General features: G+C 35.7%; 1 protein-coding gene across 1 annotated transcript; it reads left to right on the top strand.

The window, feature by feature from the left end:
* Positions 1 to 168: 168 nt before the first annotated feature.
* LOC112515361 (protein SUPPRESSOR OF QUENCHING 1, chloroplastic) lies at positions 169 to 23,789 on the top strand. Its single transcript, XM_025122137.1, has 28 exons — positions 169 to 551; positions 1,584 to 1,684; positions 2,214 to 2,270; positions 2,351 to 2,445; positions 4,915 to 5,014; positions 5,931 to 5,989; positions 6,204 to 6,325; positions 6,709 to 6,766; positions 8,557 to 8,644; positions 8,735 to 8,813; positions 8,939 to 8,999; positions 9,102 to 9,177; positions 9,450 to 9,560; positions 10,299 to 10,394; positions 11,077 to 11,199; positions 12,187 to 12,384; positions 13,188 to 13,292; positions 13,458 to 13,522; positions 14,243 to 14,336; positions 15,555 to 15,712; positions 16,279 to 16,328; positions 16,882 to 17,003; positions 18,345 to 18,452; positions 20,315 to 20,407; positions 20,667 to 20,703; positions 21,212 to 21,459; positions 22,803 to 22,952; positions 23,421 to 23,789. The coding sequence occupies exons 1-28, from the start codon at positions 185 to 187 to the stop codon at positions 23,586 to 23,588; spliced, it is 3,189 nt and encodes a 1,062-aa protein (XP_024977905.1). The 5' UTR covers positions 169 to 184; the 3' UTR covers positions 23,589 to 23,789.
* The last annotated feature ends 783 nt before the right edge of the window (positions 23,790 to 24,572 follow it).

Below are 24,572 nucleotides of genomic sequence, written 5' to 3'. Positions count from 1 at the left end.
ACTATTTATTGCAATGTGTTAAATAGGGACGAAATTGTCAAGATTTGTTAATTGGAGGACAATTTTTCAAAATGAACAATAGTTGGGTGACCATTTGGTAATATACGAAAAATGTTTTCAACCATAACTTCATGAATATTTGATCCAAACTCACACCTCACTCCCCGCCACTCGCACAAACACAATGGCCTTGAAGTTGTTGGCGAATCCACTTCATTCAGCTTCTTCTTCTCAATCTCAATCAAAGATTCCGACCTTGTTAAGGAGCTTTAGATCCTTCCATAAGCATAGTTTTCTTCTTCAATGGCGGTCGAAAGTGATTGTAAGTGGAATCAGCAGTTCGGGATTGATGGTGAGGGCAACCGTAAAGGAAGACATGAATGTGGTGGAAAAAGGGGGAAGTGATTGGGGGAAAGTGTCTGCAGTTTTGTTTGATATGGATGGAGTTTTGTGCAACAGTGAAGAGTCGTCAAGGTTGGCTGCCGTTGATGTGTTTGCTGAAATGGGTGTTCAGGTTACTGTTGAAGATTTTGTGCCATTCATGGGAACCGGTTGAGTTCTATTTTTCGATTTTATTTCCAAATTCTTTAGTAGCTCATGGAGTATCAATTGCCTATTGTCTTCTATGCATCTGCGATATTTTAATGTTTCCTACCTCTGTACCGATATAAATTACATTGGTTTCGAAATGCATATTTAGGGGGATTACAAGATTTCCTTTGTTCTACTGAAGGATAATACAGGCTTAAACACCATATTTTCTTTTTAATTGTCCTACATGGGTTCCAAAAAGATTGCATTTCTCCCTTATCTGATAAAATGTCTATTTAAAATTGCTTCTTCGTTCATTGTAATATTTAGAAATTGTTAGTGCAATTTTTTTTCGTCCAAACAATTCTCTAATCTGTCACCATGGAAGGAAATTTCATTAATAGTTGAGCCCTTGTACAAAATTGTATTAGCAGTCAAAATATGCATTTTTGGGCAGTAGGAAATATCACTTTGTCAATTTCATTTTGGAGAGGCATAATATTTAAATAGGAGGAGATACAGCCAAGGATGCTAGCAACTAGTAAACATAATTATACTGGGATACAAAGATCAGTGCTTTCTTTTTTGGGGTATTTTGTAACAGACACCTAGAGATAGCCTTTTGACTTCAGCCATCAAACTTGCTACTTTGGAGTTTGAGTGAGACAGTAACTGCATTAAAATGTACAAGAACTGCAAAATAGAAAAAGAATTGGCACTGAAATATGTGTTAGTTTGTTTAATTTGGAAGTACTAGATTTGAAGTTTTCTGCTTTGAAGATGATCTTCCCAGAAACAACCTCCCTGTCTTGTAGGAGAGAGATAAGGTCTGCATACATCTTACCCCCAAGACCCTACCTTCCGGTGGGATATATTGGCTCTTTTTGGTTTGATTTATTTCTTGTACACCTATTTTGTGATGGAGGGTGTAAAATGGTTCCTTCTGTACCTCAATACGTTTCCATCTGCAGTGAGGATCGTTGATCCCTTAACTTATCTTTTACTTGCCCAAACTTCGGGTCCCTATCTGAGTATTCTAAGTTTTGGACCAGGTGAGGCAAATTTTCTAGGTGGTGTTGCTTCTGTAAAGGGTGTTTCAGATTTCAACCCTGAGGCAGCTAAGAAGCGGTTTTTTGAGATATATCTAGATAAGGTGATTTAACTACGTTATCCCCTCTTCAAACAGGCTTAAAATTTATCTTTGCCTTCACCCTGGACAAGTGTTTCCCATATACTTCCCCATCCGAAGGGGAAACAAGAGAGGCACCATAAAAGTATTTATCCCATTGCTGGATTCTGTTATTCCCTCCAGTTCTAAGGGTTCAGGAAAGTGCATATTTCAAGAACTGGAAAGACTCTAAATTTTTTACCTGTACCAACAAGAATGCTTTGTTTCAAGTACCTTCTACATTTTCTCTTTCACATATTCATTTGTTATGGATGGTGAAATAATCAAATGATGCAATTTTCTAGAAACTTTTATACCAAACAGGGAGGCCGTAATTCTGTTGCCACTTTATATATCCTCTATTAAATATCAACGTTCTTTTTCAGAATAACCTTTAATCGGTCTATGCTGGTCTAAAAGAGAGCACTTTTCTTCTTCCTGGTCCAAAAGAGGACACTTTTTTTTTCTTCCTGTTTGACTCTTTAGCTGATCTGAAATTGTTATCTTGTTGTAGTATGCAAAACCAAATTCTGGAATAGGTTTTCCTGGTGCTCTTGAGCTTATCACTCAGGTATCTTTGGACCAACCAAAACACGTTCAATATGCTTACTTGTCTACCTCTGTTATTATCTTCTAATATGATTTTAACAGTGTAAAAACAGTGGCCTCAAAGTAGCAGTTGCATCTAGTGCTGACAGAATCAAAGTCGATGCAAACTTAGCTGCTGCTGGGTTATCATTGACAATGTAAGTCTTCAATATAATTAATTGTTTTCATAGATTGTTATACTTAAATGCTATCAGCAATGGACTGCCATATTGCCAACAGTGCTTTAGTAAATACTCCCTCCATTCCATAGATATAGAGTTCGAGTTTTAATGTAAAACTTAATCCTCATATTCAAAATTGATATGATTATATCACAAATGTTTTAATAAATATTTTCCAGCTTGTACTTTTGCCATAAAGTTCAATTTTGATATCTAAACATTCATGATTAAAACTTCGAAACTTAAACTAGTTCATTATACTTTGACCAATGTATTTGCAAATGAGGGAGTCACAGGTTATGTTAGATGTGATCGTTCTTTATATATTATATTGAGGCCCATCCCATCTCATGTACTATATATACAGGGTTCTCCCCTCAGTAATACTATTATTTCTTTAAATCCCAGGCATTTACATAATATCTTAGACATGTTTCTACTATTGAAAAAAACCCTATCCCTTCCTACATTTGTCGGCAACCTCTGTACTACTGCCTTTGCTGCAAGCCAGCAACTTCTTTCTTGGCATTGTGGTGTCTTGATCTTGAGAGTGATGCTTATTTGCTGAAGAAAGTATGCTATTGATCTCCTATCTTAGTTTATGGGTTTCTTTGGTGCAAGTCCATGCATTCATTCATCATTCTGAGTGACAGATTAGTGCCACAAGATGGCAGGCCTCTAGCGGATCCAGATAAGTGCACACGACTTTATGAGATAGAAGATTATCTTATTATGAGTCTATGACCAGTTAGACATTGGTTATGGAGAGACTGTGGTCAGTTGTTTTATCTTTGCTTACTGTAACAGCTACTGGGACACTGTACTTTGTATGCTATGATGTCCAAAAGGAACTCTACATCCTCTACACCAGTTAGATCACAGGAAAGTAGGTTTTATGGTGAGAGTGCAAGCATAGTAAGAGGTTTTTCAGATGCTTGCCATGTAGATTACCTGATTACCTTGGGCTTTGCTGGTACTCTTGGAAGCAAGATTTTTTCTTCAGTGTAGAATGAGAGGGCATGGAAAATGTTTTGCATGAGATGTTAAGGATGAGATATATGTTATGTGAACCAGTTTTTCCAAATGGTCTATGCGATCGTACTGTACAATATGTATACATCGCAAAAAACCAAAAAGTGAGCATGCCTTGCACATTGAAGTGGATTGTCATTTTGTGTGCCATTAGGTAATAAATACAATCACAATTTCCATGTACCTAGCCAAACGAATCATCATTTTGCTGAGATCTAGAGGAATTTTTTTTTGGAACCTCATAGCTATCACATGTATCAAGTTGGGAATGACTGATATTTATGACCAACATTTGGAGATTAGGATAAAAGGTTGTTATCTACAATTGGCCGCAAATGGTTTTAGGTGTTGTTTCCAACAAAAGTTGGTCTAAATGTGTTGTAGTTGGAACAAAAACGTATAAAGCCAATAGTTATTCAGTATTCAACGAAGTACTGAACCAATGCCCCTACAAAATAAGGCTCTTAGTTTTTGGATAATTTTTGTTATGTATTTGGTGACCAAGAAGAGAAATTTAGAACACGTTCGAAGTGCTTTAACTATGATAGCCAAGCAGATATCAGATGTAGAAGAAAATATAACAAAATGAATTGAGTATACCTTCTAAACCTTGTTGTACAACCAACAAGAAGTAACTGTACAAGGAAGAAGAAAAGATGACATATATGCTATGGAATTTAGAACACGTTCGAAGTGCTTTACCTATGATAGCCAAGCAGATGTCAGATGTAGAAGAAAATAGAACAAAATGAATCGAGTATACCTTCTAAACTTTGTTGTACAACCAACAAGAAGTAACTGTACAAGGAAGAAGAAAAGATGACATATATGCTATGGAATTAAGCACAATTATCCATATATCTTATCCCCAATTATATGAATGGTATTGATAGTAAATGAAATACTCTGGAAATCGAAGGGACATCACCTTATTAGGAGTGTATTTATATGTTTATCTCTCTGGTTTTTCCTAGGAGTCCTCAATATATATAGCTCATATTGGCCACACTGAATCTCGTGATATGTCCTTTTTGTTTTGTTAATTGTTATATTTAAATTTAACCCCTTCTAAGTTTATAATCATCAAATTGTAATATTGTATACAATATTCTCTTTATATCAAATTTATCCCCTTTTTGTTCTAGTTACTTACTTACTTATTGTTAATGTTCTTGCTGCCTATTCGTCTACACTCTTGCTCATTTGTTCTTTTAATTTTTTCCTATGTCTCATGGGCTCTTCAAACCGGGGGTCTTCATGGAAACAACCTCTCTACCCCTAGTGGTGGAGTTATGGTTTGCGTACATCTTACCCTCCCCAAACCCTACTTTCCAGTGGGAATTTTTGGGTATGTTTGGTTAATGTGCTAGACGTATTCCAGCTTTAGTATTGATCTTAATCTCACTACATCAGGTTTGATGCTATTGTGTCTGCTGATGCTTTTGAAAACCTGAAGCCTGCTCCTGACATATTCATAGCTGCTTCAAAAATTTTGAATGTCCCACCAAGTGAGGTATACTCATGCTTTACGCAATTTTATTTCATGGTACCAATTCACATTATGATATTCTATAACATTCAATGATTTGAACACTTCCCTCACATAAGTTTGAGAATCTTGTTTGATATATTGGATCTTTTGTTCATGCTTTTTTATGCCCTTTATGTACTATGTGTTCTCTATTGTTCCCTGTAATATGTATTTTATTTTGGTCCCTTACTTCTATCACGAGCCAGATGCTCTTTACATTGAACCCTAGCCTTCTATCAGTATGCTGAAGCTGTCATCTTTGCACTATGTTGTTTTATAACAAATCTGGGGTGGGACTATTGTAAGCTAAATTTCTAGTTGTTTTTCTTGCATGATAATCAGCAAAACAAGGTGGGGAGCATGTTTCTAGTTTGATTGGGCTATGAAACGGAGTTCTTGATTGATTATTCTGACGATCCCTTTTCTTAATCTTGTCTGGTGTTCTCAGTTGAGTATGCATCTGCTTATATGTCCGGGTTTATTTTGAGTCTTATTGTAAAACAGAGAAAAGTACTAGTAATGGTGCTAGGTGAATGTGCATTTAAATATGGATAAAATGCTGATGAAACTGAATGATTAGAATTAGATACACCGGTCAACATTTGTTCGAACTCGGCGTCTAATTAAGTCTTCCCGGAACAAATTCTCACTGATTGGCTGGCCGTTAAAATTGATATGATTGTTCACTCCTGGGTATGGGCCAATCTGCCCCTCTGTAAAAGCTTTGTAGGATCATTTTGGTAGGTACATACATTATTAGGCTCCACCGGTATGCCTCGTGCTTATTCAGACATACATGATTAAAACACATGGAGATTTATCTTTTCTTTAGGTAAATTGGAAGCTTACATTTTTCATTTGCAATTTTTAAAATAATTATCTTGCACTTTTTTTCCAGTGTATTGTAATTGAAGATGCATTAGCTGGTGTGCAAGCTGCCAAAGCTGCACAAATGAGGTATGTGTGCTTGATCTAGTTAAAGTTGTTTATTTGATTTCTCAGCACTTAGCATTCAAATTATTGTTGCACTTATTGGTTTGCTTTGGCAAGTCATTTTCACGTGTTAGCATGGCCAGATAGGGTCCACGTGAATACTATTTGTTATCTTGTCTCCAAGACGCATGGATTTATGTATCTTTAGTACAACATTGGGTGCTTATTCTGATTGCAGAAGCATAGCTGTGACAACAACATTATCTGAAGATGCCTTAAAGGAAGCTGAACCATCGCTAATCAGAAAGGATATAGGAAATATTTCACTTCAAGATATTCTTGGTGGTGGCTCTAGTTACCGTAGTATGTAGTTCTGAAATTGATATTGTAACTTCTTTTTCATTCAAATAATTAAAACTTCAATTTCTGATGCTACATTTGAAACAGTGCTAACTGGACAAGCAAGACTTATTTATTCTTTGTAATGGATGTTCCTTAAATTTGATGCTTTTTCTTTTTCTGCTGAACCCAACATGAGGATTACATGATTTTTCATTGCTAGCTTTGGTTTGTGATATGATTATTTTCTTCTAGCTATTGTAACTGGGATACAATGAATGATGCCATAAATTGTTTGGCCTTATGTGGTCCATGATGATTGAACATTGCAGATACAAAGATTCAGGGTTCTCAATCTGTAAAGAATCCTGCAGAAACCTCATCCGTGCTCAAGAGAAATACAGAGGGTGGGTCTTTCCAAGAAGCATATTCTACTAATGACAGTGTCTTCTCTGTTGGCGGGTAAGAGAGTTCCATATGCAGTTTATCAGTTTCTGGTTATGATTTCTCTCAAACAAACATTGTTTAACAGTCAACTATTTTGGCACCCTTCCTTTGTAGTCATGCAGTGTTGCGGGTTTTAGTACTTTTTTTATATATTGCCAGAGGCCCTTTTGTCCCCTTTCCCAACTATTTTTGCACCCTTGCCGTTTTATGCTAATGATGTCCATAATATTGATCTTTACCTTTCTGTTCCTAGAATCTTACTACATGAGTGATCCCAATGTCCAAGCTTAGGAAAAAGGTGCGGGTTTGCCTTGTGTAGTCAAGAAATTAATAAGAATGTAAGTTAACTGAACTAGATAAAAGAGTTTTAGGAAACTAAATGACAATGGAAACTTTTTGGCTGTAAATACAATGTACAGCCTAAATTAATGGACTAAGAGGCCGTTTAGCAACAAAAACCAGGTAAGAGTCACCACCATCACTTACCTTATCGGGTAAGATTCGCGGTTATCAAACTAGCATAGTAACATTGTTGGTAAACAACATCATCTAAGTGTCTCTTACCCACTAAGCGCTGAATGGGCAAGAGTCACCACCCTCACTACTGGGTAAGATTCTTAGTCAGCAAAATGGCATAGTAAGATTGTTGGTAAAGACCATCATCGCTGAACGAGTAAGTGTCTTGTACCCGGTAAGAGGCAGTAAGTGTTTAGTTACCCGGTACGAGGCAAAAGGTGTTTAGTAGACAACCCCTAAGCAAAGATGGACAAGTAAGCTTATCGTAATGCCTAGTGCCAACACCCTGAATTCGGCTTCCGCATTGCTCCTTGTGATACTAGTTGCTTTTTGCTCCTCCATGTCACATGCCCAATCAACATTTGCAAATACTTCAATATCTGTGTTCACTCTTACTATATAGTGTTCTTTTCATGGAGTCATCTTTAGATAATATGAACCTCTGATGGGTTGTTCATACTCTGACCTCCAACACCCATTGGGAAGCCAATATCAAGCCGGGTGTGTGATAGATTAATAAGGTGATCAAGGTGTCTCTGATATCTCTTCCTGTTCATATCATAAGTTCGTGTTCACATCAATAATGATTTGGATGGTGTTACACTTTTAGGATTGCAATCTTCGTTTTGGTGGAAAACCTTACAAAAGTGTGAATCAATCTTTCTTTTGGTCAAAAACTTCACAAAATGTGTGCGACTCACCTGGCATTGAGCATATCTGTTCCCTGCTACTATATGTCCAAACCTTCCAGACCATGAATGAGGGGATTAACTACAAGGGTTGTGGCAGTGGTTGAGGTCCTGGGGATGTGATGGAAGATCCCATCCGCTCATGGTTCGATTCCAGGTGTACACAACAATTGTGGCCACTGAGTTTATCATGACTTATTTCTTGCAGCCACAATTTGCCGGGATTAGTTCAAGCATTGCCTGGGACATCCTTCCAGAAAAAATTAGGGGATTGCTTCATCACTTGCAAAGATTTTCAAAATTCGCAATTTTGCATACCTTGTTATGATTGGCTCTAGCTTCTATTCATTGTGGAATCTCTATATAACCTCTTCTTGCAAATCACCATATGGGAATGCATTTTTGACATCCAGTTCATGTAGGATAAATTATTCTCTTATCTTTGCTTCTTAATTTTTTTGAAGTGCAGATATTAGGCTAGTAATTCTGATATATAGCATTAATTATGTTAATTATCTTTCATCAGTTAGATGTGTGACATATGTAAAGATCATTCAAATTTATCATTCTACTGAAGTTGCAGAAATAATCCATGAACAGGTTGCAGGGTTCTCGCCGACAAATATTGAGATATGGAAGCTTGGGAATTGCATTATCTTGTCTTTATTTTACCTTTTCAAACTTGAAGGTATGAGCTATGTAATAAAATACAGATGTAATAAGAAAACTGAACATAGAAGGTTACTGCTGAACTGTTTTGAACTTGGGGTTATTGCAGGCTATGCAATATGCATCTCCGAAGGCTATATGGAACTTGTTGTTTAAAGGAAACAGCCCACCCTTCGGACAGAGTGAAGGTCTGAATCTGTGTTGCTTGATAATATGGATGTTCTCCTAATATAGTTACAGTTCACCGTTGATAAAAACAGGGCATAAAAATGCTTTTTTATTTAATTTCTGAGTTCGTTTCTGTTGTTTGCAGATGCAACACGCTCATCAAGAATCCAACAATTTATTAATTATATATCAGATGTAGAAAGCAAGTAATTGAGGAGTTCTCACTTCATATAGAATCTCTCAATGATTTTGTTAGACTTTCTTCATCCTAAATTGTCTAAATGCTGAACGTTTTTGTGTGTTTAAAGGGGAAGCACGACGATCGTTCCAGAGTTTCCGGCTAAACTTGATTGGCTAAACACAACTCCGCTTCAGCTACGTAGGGTAAATGTGGTTCACTTGGATTATTTGGTTTCTGAATTCTTTGATAAGTACATGAGAGCATAGGAGCACTAGAACATTTTATAAAAAATTATTTTATTAAATGTGAAACCGTTGATATTGATTTCAATTGGAAGGTACAAGATTTTACATTTAAAGTAAAAAAAAGCCAGTTATTTTAGGATGAATGTGGTATAATGTAATGATGGATATTCTTATGCATGTTAGAAGATCGATGTTAAACACAGTATTAAAAGTGCCTTACCTTTGACCAGGATTTGAAAGGAAAGGTGGTTCTGCTCGACTTTTGGACCTATTGTTGTATAAATTGTATGCATGTGCTCCCTGATTTGGAGTTTTTGGAGAAAAAGTACAAAGATATGCCGGTAAGTTTCTGTTGCTTCATTTTCAAGGATTTTATTTTATTCTCTGCTGATCAGAGTATGCATGATCCTAGCCTTGTCATTTCGTGTTAATGATGTTTGATGCTAACAAAATTTATGGAGCTTGAAATCACTTATCCTTGTGGTTTTAGCTAGTCCAAACTTTAGTGCAAGAAAAGTAATATCTTTTTGTTCTATAAAATTATATTGACATACTTATAAAGAAGAAAGTAAAAAGTGAATAATCAACTAATTTATGTATTATGAAGTTAGGTACTCTAGAACATCATGTTCCAATTTGGTTTGGTTGATACTTGCAAAGACTATTGGTTGTCCTTTAGAGTCTGCTAACACTCTGATCTTATGCTTCCCAGTGCAAGTACCAGAGGACGTCAGATACTCTTCTCATGAATTATTGGCTGTTAATGTTAGATATATTGTAATCATAACCTGTTATACAGTGTTTTAGATTCCTTGTCTAGGTTGATTTAGTTTTGTTGTTTAAGCCTAACATTGCATATATATTGAGGTGATTGCTCAAAATGAACGTACATAGAAAAGTTTCCTCGATACAGTTATAATACTAATAGATTATATACTTGGGTTTTTTGGACAACATGTAATTATGCACTAACGTTTTCAAACTTTTGGTCATTTCCTCCAGTGTTCTTTCCTTTGGCTTTTAGGCATGTGAACATGTACTCAAATTTATGGTCGTTGATTTTTGTTATACTTCTGCAGTTCACTGTCGTTGGAGTGCACTCTGCAAAGTTTGATAACGAGAAAGACTTGGAAGCTATTAGGAATGCTGTACTGCGTTACGGAATAACTCATCCGGTAAGCTATTAGGCTGAACATGGTAACTTATAGCATTGGACTTGAAATTAAATTTACATAGATTCTCATATTTGTTTCTTCAGCATTTTATCTTTCAAATTTGAACTTCAATTATATAGCCCTCTTTTTTTCCTCCTTTGAGTAATTTCACTTAACTTTAATATGGAGTACAATTATTCGACTTCAGTTTTCAAAATTGTGATAACACGTGTGTAATTGGTTTAACATTTTGAAGTAGTACACTTCCTGTAAATGGATGAGAGTTGAATGTTTCTTTCTAGATCTCACAACTTAGTTCTATTTGCTATTTCATTTCTTTCTTTCTTTTTTCTTTGTTAACTGTAGTTATACTATTTTGTCTATTTGTATATACACACGTGCACATACATACACATGGAGAAAGAATGAATAATGAAAAATAACGAATACATATTAATAGAGGAGGTTTAAAGAGTGCTTATGGATATGATTGATGGGTTAAAAAAAAACCAGTCTAGGTGTCGTCATCCTGATTTTCACTGAAACCACAAGGTATGCACTTAGCATTCATTTTTCTTAGTTTCTTTTCAATTTGTTCTTCTTTTAGGTCAATCAAGAAATATCATCTTAACCCTATCTTGTAATATAACTTCCTTCTGTATTGATCATTACCAGTGAACCTGTGACTATCATCTTGTACCAGGTTGTTAATGATGGAGATATGTATATGTGGCGAGAGTTGGGTATAAATTCGTGGCCGACATTTGCTATTATTGGACCAACGGGTAAGCTCCTTGCACAGCTAGCAGGTGAAGGTCGACGCAAGGTATTGATTTCTAGTGACAGTATATATATATGCCTCAAAGAAACAGAAAAAAGCATATTTAAACACGATGATAAATTACTACATATTTTTACCAATTTCAATACCCTGATGCTCCAAGTAGTTTCGGGATGAAGTGTATTTGGGCATTTGTATTCATTTTTAGTTCCAAGAAACCAATTTCCCATAATAAGATATAAAAAGAAATGGCACAAATAGCCATTTCAGATGGGTCGATTTACCTCTTAGCCATTTTCTCTCGGTCTTTCCAGAAAGTCACTACCTCCGCAAGTAACAACTTCTTAGCTTGCAGAAGGCCATTTAAAAAAACAAGTTTGCTAGTGGGCACTTGTAGAGCACACATGTTAGTGGCCATTTTTATATTCACAAATTGTGGAGCACATCACCATCCATTCTCAATATATTTATGGTGATGTGCATGGTTGGGTGGGGGCACAGGTGGAAGAGCCTGATGAGATGTCATGTCAATGCATACCAACACATTCACATCCATTTTTAAAAAGAAATACCCCCTCCGCAAGTTGAGGAATGTTTACTTGCGGAGGTGGTGGCTTTTTTGAAAAAGTGGGAGAAAATGGCTAAGAGGTAAATTTGGTTAGCTGAAATGGCTATTTGTGCCATTTTCCCTATAAAAAGATGGTGGTGCATGTTAATGTTTAGGGTAGTCAAGTACTTTTGTACTTATTCGTTGGTGATAGACCACTCTCATCTTTTTGGGCCAATTTATGCTTCAAGACAAATTCTGCCATTAATGGACCTAGAAATGGGACCCTCCTTGACTTTATTTTCCATTTAGAACACTAAAATCATAATTTTCTTCATCATTGCCATATAGAACACTAAAATTACAAATTTTCTTCATCAAATCTGACATCATCATCGTTCACAAAATACATGTTTGCCCTTGTATAAACAAGATATGTTGTTTAGGTGGTAATTTTCTTTCCACTGTTTATTTGACCCCCAAAGGATCTCGATGATTTGGTGGAGGCAGCTTTGATATTTTATGGTAGAAGAAAGTCCTTGGACACCACACCAATTCCTTTGAGCTTGGAGAAGGATAATGATCCTCGACTGTTAAAGTCACCATTGAAGTTTCCTGGTAAATTGGCAGTCGATGTCTTCAACAAACGGCTGTTCATTTCAGACAGTAACCATAACCGAATAGTAGGTTCCATCTCTCTCACTCTCTCTCTCTCTCTCTATTCCACTACACATCTCGTTCTTTCTTACAACTGAGATACTATGTTCTTAAGGTTATCAGAAAGTTCATAGAGATTCGTAGATAGTTCAAATTTATTTTCTTTAGTAGAATTTATTTTTCATATAAACAGCTACCAATGCCATGTGTGATGAAGGTTCATTGTAGAAGTCCTTTATTTTTCTGTTGAATCACTCACTTAAATCTCTGAATTAAGCATTTCAGAAAATTTTGCCGATCAATCAGTTTAGGAGGGGATTAATTTGGTTTTATTCAATTAAACAAACTAATAAATAAAGTGGCATGGTAATTGTTATTCCGCATAAAAAAGTTAATTCAATCCAAACCAAAAAATGTTTAAACCCATGTTAAAGTAAGCTTCTACCTTTTGTTGCTTAGTTACTTTGAGTACAATTTAGAACAACCAATTAGTATTGCGGTCTTCTATTGGATTTCTTGATCTTCATGTTTCCATGACAGCAAAAATGGAATAACGCAATGAGTCATTAAAAAATACAATAATATAATTTCAATGTTTCTTCAACTTACATGCTTATGTAACCTACAAATAGGTATAGGGGTAGACCTAGCTGCAAGACCAGGCACCAACTTGGCCGCTTTCATTATCATTTTTTTACAATATTTCCCTAATTATGATAAAAAAATTCATTGTTATTTTGACATCAACACCGCTCTTGTAATAAATTAGTATTCTTTATCAGTGGTTGAGGTGAATGTCTAGAATTCATATAATTGGACTGAATTTCAGGTGGTAACTGATCTAGATGGGAACTTTCTAGTTCAAGTTGGGAGCTCGGGAGAAGAAGGTCTACGTGATGGGAACTTTGACACTGCAATGTTCAACCGCCCTCAGGTCAAGCTTGCAAAAAACATTATGTGTTTCTTATAAGTTCTATATTTGGTATTTCTATTTAAATTTACATATCCAATGAATTTGGGCTTTCATACTCCATGTTTTTGTCGATGCAAAAGGAGTTAAAATAAACAGCAAAGGGTGATTGTTTCTATGTTCGTGTAGGGTCTGGCGTACAATGCCACAAAGAACTTACTATATGTTGCAGATACTGAGAACCATGCTTTGAGGTAGTGATAAAGTGCAAAATATATTATTTCAATATTGTAGTGTTTGTTGTTGCTTTAAAGACATGATTTTTTGATCATATGGAACTATAAATAATAAGATGTAATGGGTGAGAAAAGGTGTGATGATTGTGGTCTTACTAATCCCATATATGCCTGATTCTTTTTGTTTTTCTTCTTTGTAACATAATGCTGTTATTAACTTTAACTTAACATAACAACTATCCCACATGTAAGGCATCCAATGGTTACCGAAGGCGTACTAAAAATTCTTTATACATTCCCTTATTTAACTCCACTTGTAAAATAACATGAGCCTTGTTGTGGCAAGTAAAAAGATATATCATTGTAATTTAATTTGTGTAACACTGTACACTCTTTCTTTATCACATTCATACACATTTAATATTTGAATTTTATAACGAATAATAAAGTAAATGAAATCATGGGACTACTCGAGCGCAGTAAAATCCTACCCGTCTTCAACATTTCTTTGTTTTCTCCCATTGTGTAATATTTTAATGTACATTTATTTTTCATCATGTTTTTGGTTGACATTTGGTTCTAAATCCGTTATCTTGAAACTTGCCTGTCCTTTTTTCTAGCTTTGGCATCAGTCATGTTTAATATTAAATGAATTACCCATAAAAGCATCTTGTAGCATACAAATTTAAATACAAAATCTTCATGGCTTTTCAATATCACATACTTATTCCTTTGTAGGGTGATTGATTTTGTGAACGAGGTTGTGGAAACTCTAGCTGGAAATGGCACCAAAGGTTCCGACTATAAAGGGGGAGGGAAAGGAACCAGTCAGGCAAGATTAAAGGGCATTAGTTTTCACATCATAATTGCACTTTATTAGGCTGTTACAGTCGGTTCTGGTTTATGACATATAAAGTTTTTCTCAACGACGCACATTGACATGTTTTTTGTATTTCAACAATTTTTTTTGTGGAATAACCAACCAAATCAAACCGACCGAGTATATCCCACATGAAAGCAGGTCATTGTCATTACTAAAAGGGAAAGCATGCATACATAAGAGTATGTCGGCCTGTGGACTCAAACTAGGAAAATTGAAAATCTCAACATTTTCTAACTATGTTGGTGAGGAATATGGTTATAAAAGGCACACCATGGTGTAAGACGCGTCTCCGCTTTTACATTAAAGCCTATAGCGTTTGTGTAAGCGTTGATCACAAGCCGCCATGGCCTACTTTTATTACAAGGCGCGACTTTTCCCCCTTAATTTATAGTTTTTCTTTACCTTTTATGTTTTACACTTTTAATTCTAGGTTTTACACTTTACATATTACGTAATTGCCTCACTCGGAGTCATGGATTCACACGTAAAAGTTACGGACTCACCTTTAAAAAAAAACTATAAAACCTATCCAAGTTCTATTTTGAATTTTGAGCATAGACTCTTTATATGCTATTAATATTTGCGATTTTTCTTATTGTAATATGAATTTAAATTGTTTAATCTAATTTATCTCATTAAATGATAGTAGATAACATATATGTGTTTATATATAATTTAAGAGTGAGGTTCAAGGAAAACCCCCCAAAAAATGAAAAACTGAGGAACACCCTAATAACCATTCATTTGTTGGTATGCACATATACATACAAGTCATTGAAGATGTTTCCTGGTCTCTATGCACGTGTGCATGTTATGCACGTTATGCACACCGGACAAATTATGTGCATATTGCACAGATGAATGGTTAACTAGGGTGTTCTTCGATTTTTCATTTTCTTTGCGGTCTTCCCCTGAACCTGACCTTATTATATTTGGCATATAAATTTGCCGCATTAGGTCATGCCTTGAAAACCGCCACTTCCTTGCCGTGGCATGTAAGGCTTGAGGTTTGACCTCACCACCACACCGCACCACGCCTCAGCCATTTATATAAGACACCATAGACGGTTTAGTTACCTCCGGGCAATCCAAATATATGTAATTTGTCTTTCCATCAACTCCTACGTATGAGTAATCTAAAACTAAATATGTTAAATAATTTTTCAGCTTCTGAATTCTCCTTGGGATGTTTGCTTTGAGCCTGTAAATCAGACTGTGTACATTGCAATGGCTGGCCAACATCAAATCTGGGAGCATAGTACACTAGATGGGGTTACAAAAGCTTTCAGTGGTGATGGTTATGAAAGAAACTTAAATGGTTCAAGGTAATATGCTTGTTTATTATTCTTATTATATTGTTCAGTTTGATGTTTGACAGCCACCTGCTTTCCTGGTATATCTAGAACCATGAATACAATAAAAAACATTGTAATAAAGTTACTATACATTTACTCCTCCACGTTGTGCAAGTATTAAAGGTTTCCGAATGAGATAAAAAGCATACATTAGATTTTTTGCTGTTGATATGCTCCATGGAATGTGACTCCAACTTTCTACAAAAAAAAATCAACACTTCCCATATCGTGTTTCCCTAAAAAAATTAATATTTCCTGTTTGGGCAAGTTTTCAATCCTAATATAATTTTTACCCTTTAGTAATCACTACTTGATATACGTTGCTAAGTTATATTAGTGTGTTCTTATTAAGGGCATTTCAGACATTTGATCAGTAGTCAAACAAATTAATTAAATTATGTGCCAAGCATTCTTTCTGGGACGGAGAGTATTTTTTATCTGCTTGAATCTTTATTCCATGCATTAGTTGCATTATCTTTTTTACGATAGAAGTTCTGATTTACTGGTATCTTTTTTGTTTTATTCAATTGAGACAGCTCTTCCACAACATCGTTTGCACAGCCATCTGGACTTTCATTATCACAGGGTAATCATTTACAATAAGTCATATTTTAAGAGTGCATAGACCATTTTGCAGATATTTTAACTAAGATGCATAATTCTTGGTCCCATCATGATCCAGTAAGTGCTCTGGGTATCATAATGACAATTGCTGAGGGGAACCTGAACTATAGAAAAATTCAGATAGCTCATGGTTAAATCAGATGAAAATGAAATAAGTGGGAGATTCAATTCTATTGTATGCATAGTTCGGGAGTTTCTTAAAATTAAAAGCTTATGGATTCAGATCTAGAGAGAGAAATAACTAGAGAGAGAAAAGAGACGAGAGGAATATTTAGAGAGACAAAGAAATGAGATCTATGTCATTGTCTTAATGATCTAGGCATATACAATTGAATTTATATCACATCACAAGGTATCAACTAACTTCAACTACTTAGCCGACTTAAAATTCCTCCAACCACTTCTTGACATGCGTCACTAACAAACATCTTAAGCTTATAGAGAAGTTGATGTCAGTAAAGTTTTTGCACACATTCTCATCCTAATTAGTTATGGCTTAACTAAATCTATTGTAGATGTGAAAGAGGCATATATTGCTGATAGTGAGAGTAGCTCCATTCGAGCACTCAATCTTACAACGGGAGGATCAAGACTACTAGTTGGAGGTGATCCCGTATTTTCAGACAATTTGTTCAAGGTATGTCTTCCATGGTGTTATGCACCCATCCAGTGGCGGACCCAGAATTTTTTTCAAGTGGTGGCACAATTTGACTATAGTAAAATTAGAGTATGGATTTGTTGGTTGATTCCTTATCCTTACATAGAAAAGACCCATGTTCGAGTCTGGTCTACGTATATTTTTAAAAACACGAGGTATATAAAAAAACCCCAAAATTTAAGCTAAAAAACAAAAATTGACAACTGTGGGACTCAAAATTGGGCCTTTTGCACAAAAGCAGGAGCATTTACCGTCTTAGCCATTAAAGTCTGGTGTTAACAATTTCAGTTTCAAAAACTATATGGTGGAACCCAACAACACAATACGGTGGCACCCTTCAGAAATGTAATTTTTTTCCCCCTAACGATGGAACCATGAAGCGGTGACCCGTGCCACCATATCTATCCATGTGGGTCCGCCCCTGCTCCCATCCGTCCACCATTAGTATGCTAGGAGGGGACCAGCACTAAATCTTACCCGGTGGGGTTCAGCAACAAAAAAGCCGGAGGGGAAGGGTGTAGAATGCTTATGCAGAAAATTAGTGAGTTTTATATGGGGGAGTGCTAGCCTCTCAAATCTAGCTTCCTTCTGTTTTTTTATCATTTTAAAAGTATCTGGCCACTGATCCCGGAATTTTCTTGTTATTCTTGTTTAACATTAACAAGTTCATAAAGCATGCACTAGTTTGGGTATCATATTAGGGGTGCAAATGAGAAAAAAAAAACTGTCACCTAGCATAAACTACATTTCTGGTAAATAATTGATGAGGAACTGATACAGGAGATAGTGGATACATTTATGGACCAATAGGAGAAAAGGAAAGGGGAAAATGGCCACCATTCTTTAATTACTTATTTGCAAGATTTTCTCTATTTCGGCAATAATCAATTATGACTATTTGCCATAATTTCGGATCAACTTCCTGATTGTGGTTCTTTGCCAAACATAGTTTCGTCTATAGAAAAACCCCTCTAACCTTTTTTTATCATGCAATAATATTATTATTTTCTCTCAAAGCATGTGTATTCATTATGTGTGTTGTTTACATCTGTTACGCGCCAGTAGTTAGTATTACCTTATATCTAGCAAGCCCATGATCCAATCTCGAGTATCTTGTCTTCTAATCAAATCAAGCATGATTTTTATCTCTTACATTTCTCTGCTGAGTGTAATAGGAATTGAACAAAGTACGCATAGTATGTCTAGTTTAACTGACTAGCTCCTACCATATGCATTATAGTTTGGTTGTTGATTATTGTTTTATTCATCGGTTCCAAATTCCTACTCAGGCTTTGTTCAACTCTGTTTGTAATATTATAGTTTGGAGATCATGACGGAATTGGCTTTGAAGTGCTTCTTCAACACCCGTTGGGCGTCTTATGTGGAAAGGATGGTAAAATCTATGTGGCAGATTCTTATAACCACAAGGTACTTTCAACTTATAGAACTTAATAAACAGTCTAAAGGCCCGTTTGTTAGCAGCTTAATGAGCTTCATAGGATTCGCAGCTTATTTGGTCAGCTATACATGATTGTTTGGTAGTGGCTTAATGATTTAGAAAGTAGCTTATTCAGTAAGCTTTCAGGAGGGAGCTTTATGCAGAAAGCCAAGTTTTTTCCAAACTTGTTCCTCCCAATTAAAAAAGCGCTCGTTCCATCAATGAAAAAACCCTTCTAAACAAAAACCTTCCCATTCTATATAGACAGATTAATCCACACAGACAACTTTATCTATACAGGACTTGATGGGAAACCAACCAAATAGACCCTAATTTTGGTTATAAGTCCTTAAAAATGATAAAGTAGAGGAATCATGTGGACCAAAATCAATGCGTTAGTGTGATGTAATGATCACCTATGGTTAAAAATGTAACTTTGAATTGAGATTTTGTTAAAAAAGGTACCGTTGCACTTATTTTTGGCGTCCTGAAAAGGAATTCTTTGCATATTGAGACAGAGCGAAAACGTATTATATGGTTCTTTCTGCTGTGTCCATTGCATGAAACAGAAACCCAATTGACTTCATGCCACATCATTAATGAAAGATACTACGTTGCTCGTCCACTATGCTGTTACTGCGGTCAAAATACAAAATATCGATCAGGACCGATATTCGATATTTCGGTTATATCGATGATATATCGGTCCAAAATAGCGGTTAATATAATATTTCTTAGAATTATATATATATATATATATATTATATGTATGCATCCATAAACATATCATATGCATTAATTAGAGTTTAGAAATATAGTTTCAAAACTAAAACATTACATAAACAAGTCTCACAAAACAAAATAGGAAAGGTGTTAAAAAACGAGCTAATCGCAAACAATAAGCGTGAACTGTGAAAGAAATGAGAAGAGAAGAAGCGTGAACTGTGAAGAACCGAGAAGAGAAGATGCGTGAGACTTAATATATGTGTTGACCGGTTGACCAAATAAAGAGGCCCAAATAACTAAGCCCGACATGTAATAAAAAAAGCCCAAACATTTGTCTTATAGAAAATCGGTATATCGGACCGATTTTTCCATCAAAATATCGGTGAAATATTGGTAAATATCGGCGATATTATCTGAACCGATATTTTGACTGATATTTCACCACCGATATTTTTCCAGAGTCCGATATCCGATATATCGCGATTTTAACAGCATAGCTCGTCCATGTGGTTTGCTGAAAATTGCTATTTTCATCCATGTGCTTTCCGTCCCTCATACTTAACGGTAAACCACTGACGGAGTTAGCCTTAGAGATGAAAACAGCAATGAATTGCAAACTATAGGGACAAAAATCGTAATCTCAAAAGCACAGGGAAGGAAGTTGCAGTTTTTAACAAACCACAAGGACGAAAAATCGTAGTTTACACTTTATGAAATTAATGGAGTTCACTATATCATTATATTGTATTTGTTATTGTGACACGACTTAGGGGCTGTTTGGTTGGTTTTCCATTAAGATTTGTATGGATAAAGTAGTCTGTGTGAAATTAATCTGTTTGTATCAATTGAGAAAGTTTTTGTTTGTGAGTTTTTTCATAGATGAAAAGAGCGTGTTTTTTTAATTGAGAGGGACAGGTTTTGTAAAAATTGGCTTTCTGCATAAAGTTCCCCCCTAAAAGCTTACTAAATAAACCAAGCCACTTTATATATCATCAAGCCACTACCAAACAATCATGTATAGCTGACTGAATAAACAGTGAGTCTCATTAAGCTGCTAACAAACAGACCCTTACACTTGTAATTTTAATATTTAGTTCAAATTGCTGATGGTTCACATGTATTACAGATCAAAAAGCTAGACCCAGCTACTAAAAAGGTGAGTACATTAGCAGGCACTGGGAAAGCTGGCTTTAAGGATGGAGCAGCTTCATCAGCTCAGGTAGTAACTAAGTTTTCGAGAACAGAATATCTAAAGAAATGAACGATTAAACTTATTTATGAATTAGGGTATATGATGATAATTTTAACGGATATTGATTTCCTCTCCCCATAATTATCTTGTTAAAAAAGCTGAATTAATGAAAAAATTGGTTCCATCTATTTGTGTGACTACTTCAATTAAGGTTCCTCTCTTGTCATATAGTGTATTCCTGTATGCTTAAAGCTCCATTGGTTATTTATTTATCGTATTTTGCCAGCTGTCAGAACCAGCAGGAATTGTTGAAGCTGATCAAGGTGATATGTTTTTCCAAATCTTCTAAACATGTGTGGGTTTATATTTATGTTTGCAAGTGCAGCATGTTTAGTGAATCGTAATTGAATGAATTAATCATGATATAGTGATATAGGGTCAGGTTTAGGGGAAAACCGCAAAAAAATGAAAAACTGAGGAATACTCTGGTACCCATTCATCTGGATGATATGCACATGTGCATACAAGTAATCTGTAACCAATTTGTCCGATATGCACATGTGCATAACATAAAAACCAAGAAACAACTTCAATTACTTGTATGCACATGTGCATACTGTCCGGGTGAATACCAGAGTGTTCCTCAGTTTTTCATTTTTTTGGGGGTTTCCCTGAACCTCCCTCTAGTGATATATTGGGATAAAAGATATGTTACTTTATCTGTTTTTCATCTTATGTTTCGTGCTTTAACATAGTGATCCAGTTTTTACATGCAGTCACCAGGCAACTTTCCCAACAAGAAATTCACCATTTTTTCTTGATAATTCCCAGGGAGACTATTCATAGCTGATACGAATAACAGTTTAATTAGATATTTGGACCTCAACAAAGAAAATGCAGAACTTGTTACTCTTGAGCTAAAAGGAGTTCAGCCTCCTGCACCAAAGTCTAGATCTCCAAGGCGCCTTAGAAGACGAACTTCAGCTGACACAGAAACAATCGTGGTTGATGGCGTTTCATCCAATGAGGGTAACCTAATTCTTTCAATATCGGTGCCAGAAGGGTATCATTTCTCAAATGTTCGTTCTCTCTCTTCCCTTGTATTTTGGTGAATTATGCTATAATGATTCCTGGAACTGTGGTGTAATATGGTATTGCTGGTGTATATTAGGAGTATTCCGAAAATTGAGTTTTATCAAAAAGAAGTTGTTGACTCGTCCTCTTGTGTACTACTTTTATCCCACACTGCTCGAATGTCTTTTAGGGTGCATTTGGCATGCGAACAGGATTGGATAGGATGAGAGTGAGATAGGCAGGTGAAAGAATTGTGGAAGGTTTTAGGGTTTTCATATGACATGGGTAGGTTGGTAATTTGCCAATCATGTCCCATCTCCCTATTTTGGTGGAACAAAAAATAGGCATTTTTCCCGCTCAGTCCTATCCTGTTTGATAACTAGTTGTTGGGAGCACCATAAAATATAGCCTCCTAAACCTTAGTTTGAGTAAGTAAATAAATAACGGACGATATGATATACAAGACGGTATATCCATGTAAAAGAGTTTTAAATTTCTTCTATTTTAACATAAGGAGTTATTAGTGTTGTGAGAGTTTTTTGGATTGTAATCATTAAGGGGTCGTTTACCAACACAAACTGGGTAATCGCTTATCAGGTAAGAGTCACCAATCACCACCCTTACTTACATTATCAGATAAGGTAAAATAACATAGTATAAGCATCTCTATAGGGTAAGAGTCACCACCCTCACCAGGTAAGATTCTCGGTTAGCAAAAAATGGCACGGTAAGAAACCAATATCTCCGATGGGGTAAGCATCTCTTACATGGTAAGAGGCAATAAGTGTGTAATTACACGGTAAGAAGCAGTAATCGTTTAGTAAACAACCCCTTACTAAACACTTACCGGGTAAGCGCTTACAGATATTACTTACCTTACCGATTGAGCATGACAAAGACCGAAAATCTTACCCGGTAAGAGGCATAGTAAGGACGAAGAGTTTTACCGGGTAAGTGAGGGAAAAGACTCTTACACAGTAAGCTCTAACCGGGTTGAAGATGTTTACCAACAATCCATTTTGATGGCTGAGAATGTCGCACGACAAGGTAAGCGAGTGATTTCTTTTGCCAGTAAGTGCTTACCTGATAAGTGTTTGGTAAACGACCCCTGTCTTAAAATTTGGCTATTGTCTCCTGGGGATAGATTTTCGTGAGACCATTTACGTCATGGTGTGGAAAATACCATCTTTAAGATAGCTTCTAAAGTACCTTACCCAACAAATAGCTCTAGTCCTCTACCTTCCTTTTATAATTATTTACAAATGGTGTGTTCCATTATCTTATATACAAGAAACTTTTAGCCTATCATCACTTTACTCTATAAACTGGTTCTACTTTTAATATGCAGGAAGCACGATCCAAATTCAGTGTTGAAATTGAACCTGAAGATGCAGCAGTTGTCGATCCCTTGGATGGGAATCTCAGTCCAGATGGAACTGCAATTTTACATTTTAGAAGATCCGCTCCTTCAGCGACCTTGAGTAGGGTTAATTGTAAGGTATGCAGTGTCCCTTTACAAAATAAAATCCTTTGTGTCAGTTGTGTGAGTATTTGTCGTATATAAATATTATATAATTCAACAAAAATATTACAACGTTAACTTAATATTAAGAGAAATTGAGAATTGAGGATAAACGATTATTGTTCTCAATATATGTAAATAGAGGGAGGTTCAGTGGAAAACCCCCAAAAAATGAAAAACTAAAGAACACCCTAGTAACTTGGACGGTATGCACATGTACATTCCGTCCAAATGAATGGTTATCAGGGTGCTCCTCCTCAGTTATTCTTTTTTTGGGAGTTTTCCCTTGAACCTCCCCCTCTCTCTCTCTCTCTCTCTATATATATATATATATATATGCATATATATATATATATATATATACATTGTAAAAGATACTGCAAAAATGTTATTGGAAGCAAACACTTGGTGGATTCGATAACGAACATATGTATTCTGCTGCAGGTATACTACTGCAAAGAAGATGAGGTTTGTTTATATCAATCTCTTGTTTTCGAAGTACCTTTCCGAGAGGTATCAGCGGAAATTAAGGCCCCACAAGAAATCAAACTGCCTTTTGTTGTGAAACCGAAATCATCAGAAGGAAGTTTACAGCTGCCGGTTGCTCAATGATCCAAACATGGGAAACTGATGTAAGTTTCTTTCGTTCGACACTCTGTTACTGCTGTATACAAGAAATCTGAATTCATTTCATTTCTCTTAAGCAAGTTGATGTTTTGCATATATATATATATATATTATATGTATATAAATGATCTCAATGTATAGAATCATGTAAGAAGTATATCTGCTGCTTCTTGGCATGCATCAGATAAACAAATGTCCATGACCATATAATTGTATAAAAGGGTACAGATACCACTCATAGCTTGGTTTCTTGTATGAGTCAGATTGCACGCATCTCGACTAATCCTATGGGACCCTAAAGCTATCAGTCAGGAAAATCTCCAATAGCTTTGAGGAGACATGATCAGTCGACCTATGAGGAGGAGTCCCAAAGACTTCCAATTATTTGTCTATTGAGCTGGCCTTCAAGGTTTCTTCGGTGTTTTCTGTTTGACTTTCTAAATTTCAACTCCTAGGACAGTGAATTTTTTTTTTTGTTTACCCACAAGAATGCTAATATCATGTGTTGGGAGTCAAGAAAACTATCTTTCATGAAAAGCAAAGTTTTGTAGGAAGACTTTTCTTCCCAACCCTTGTGGAATCTTGGTGCATCTTGTTTTCATTTGACCTGCGTTCTGGTTCGGATTGTTTAACCATCCAAACAACAAACCAAACCGCAACGGCGGTTTAGGAATTTTCCAAACCAAGTGTTTAGCAGCAAGTGAACAAACCAGATTATATAAAAATCGGTCTGGTCTGACCCGATTAGACGGTTTGGGCCTTTTATGGGCTTTAAATTAAAATGAACATAACATCAATATCTAAAATGAAATTTCTATCAAGTAATACCATGTCGAATTTTAAAAGAAAACATTGATCAAATTGAAAAAAAGTTAGATAAGTCCATCAACAATAGTCGGAATTTTGGACAACATTGAGCAATTTAGAATTTGATTTTTGACGGATTTCAAAAAAAATTCAATTTGCGGT

Source organism: Cynara cardunculus, assembly GCF_001531365.2.
Source record: "Cynara cardunculus var. scolymus isolate 2C chromosome LG 7, CcrdV1, whole genome shotgun sequence".
Lineage (NCBI taxonomy): Eukaryota > Viridiplantae > Streptophyta > Magnoliopsida > Asterales > Asteraceae > Cynara > Cynara cardunculus.
This window is presented reverse-complemented; position numbering and strand designations above follow the sequence as displayed.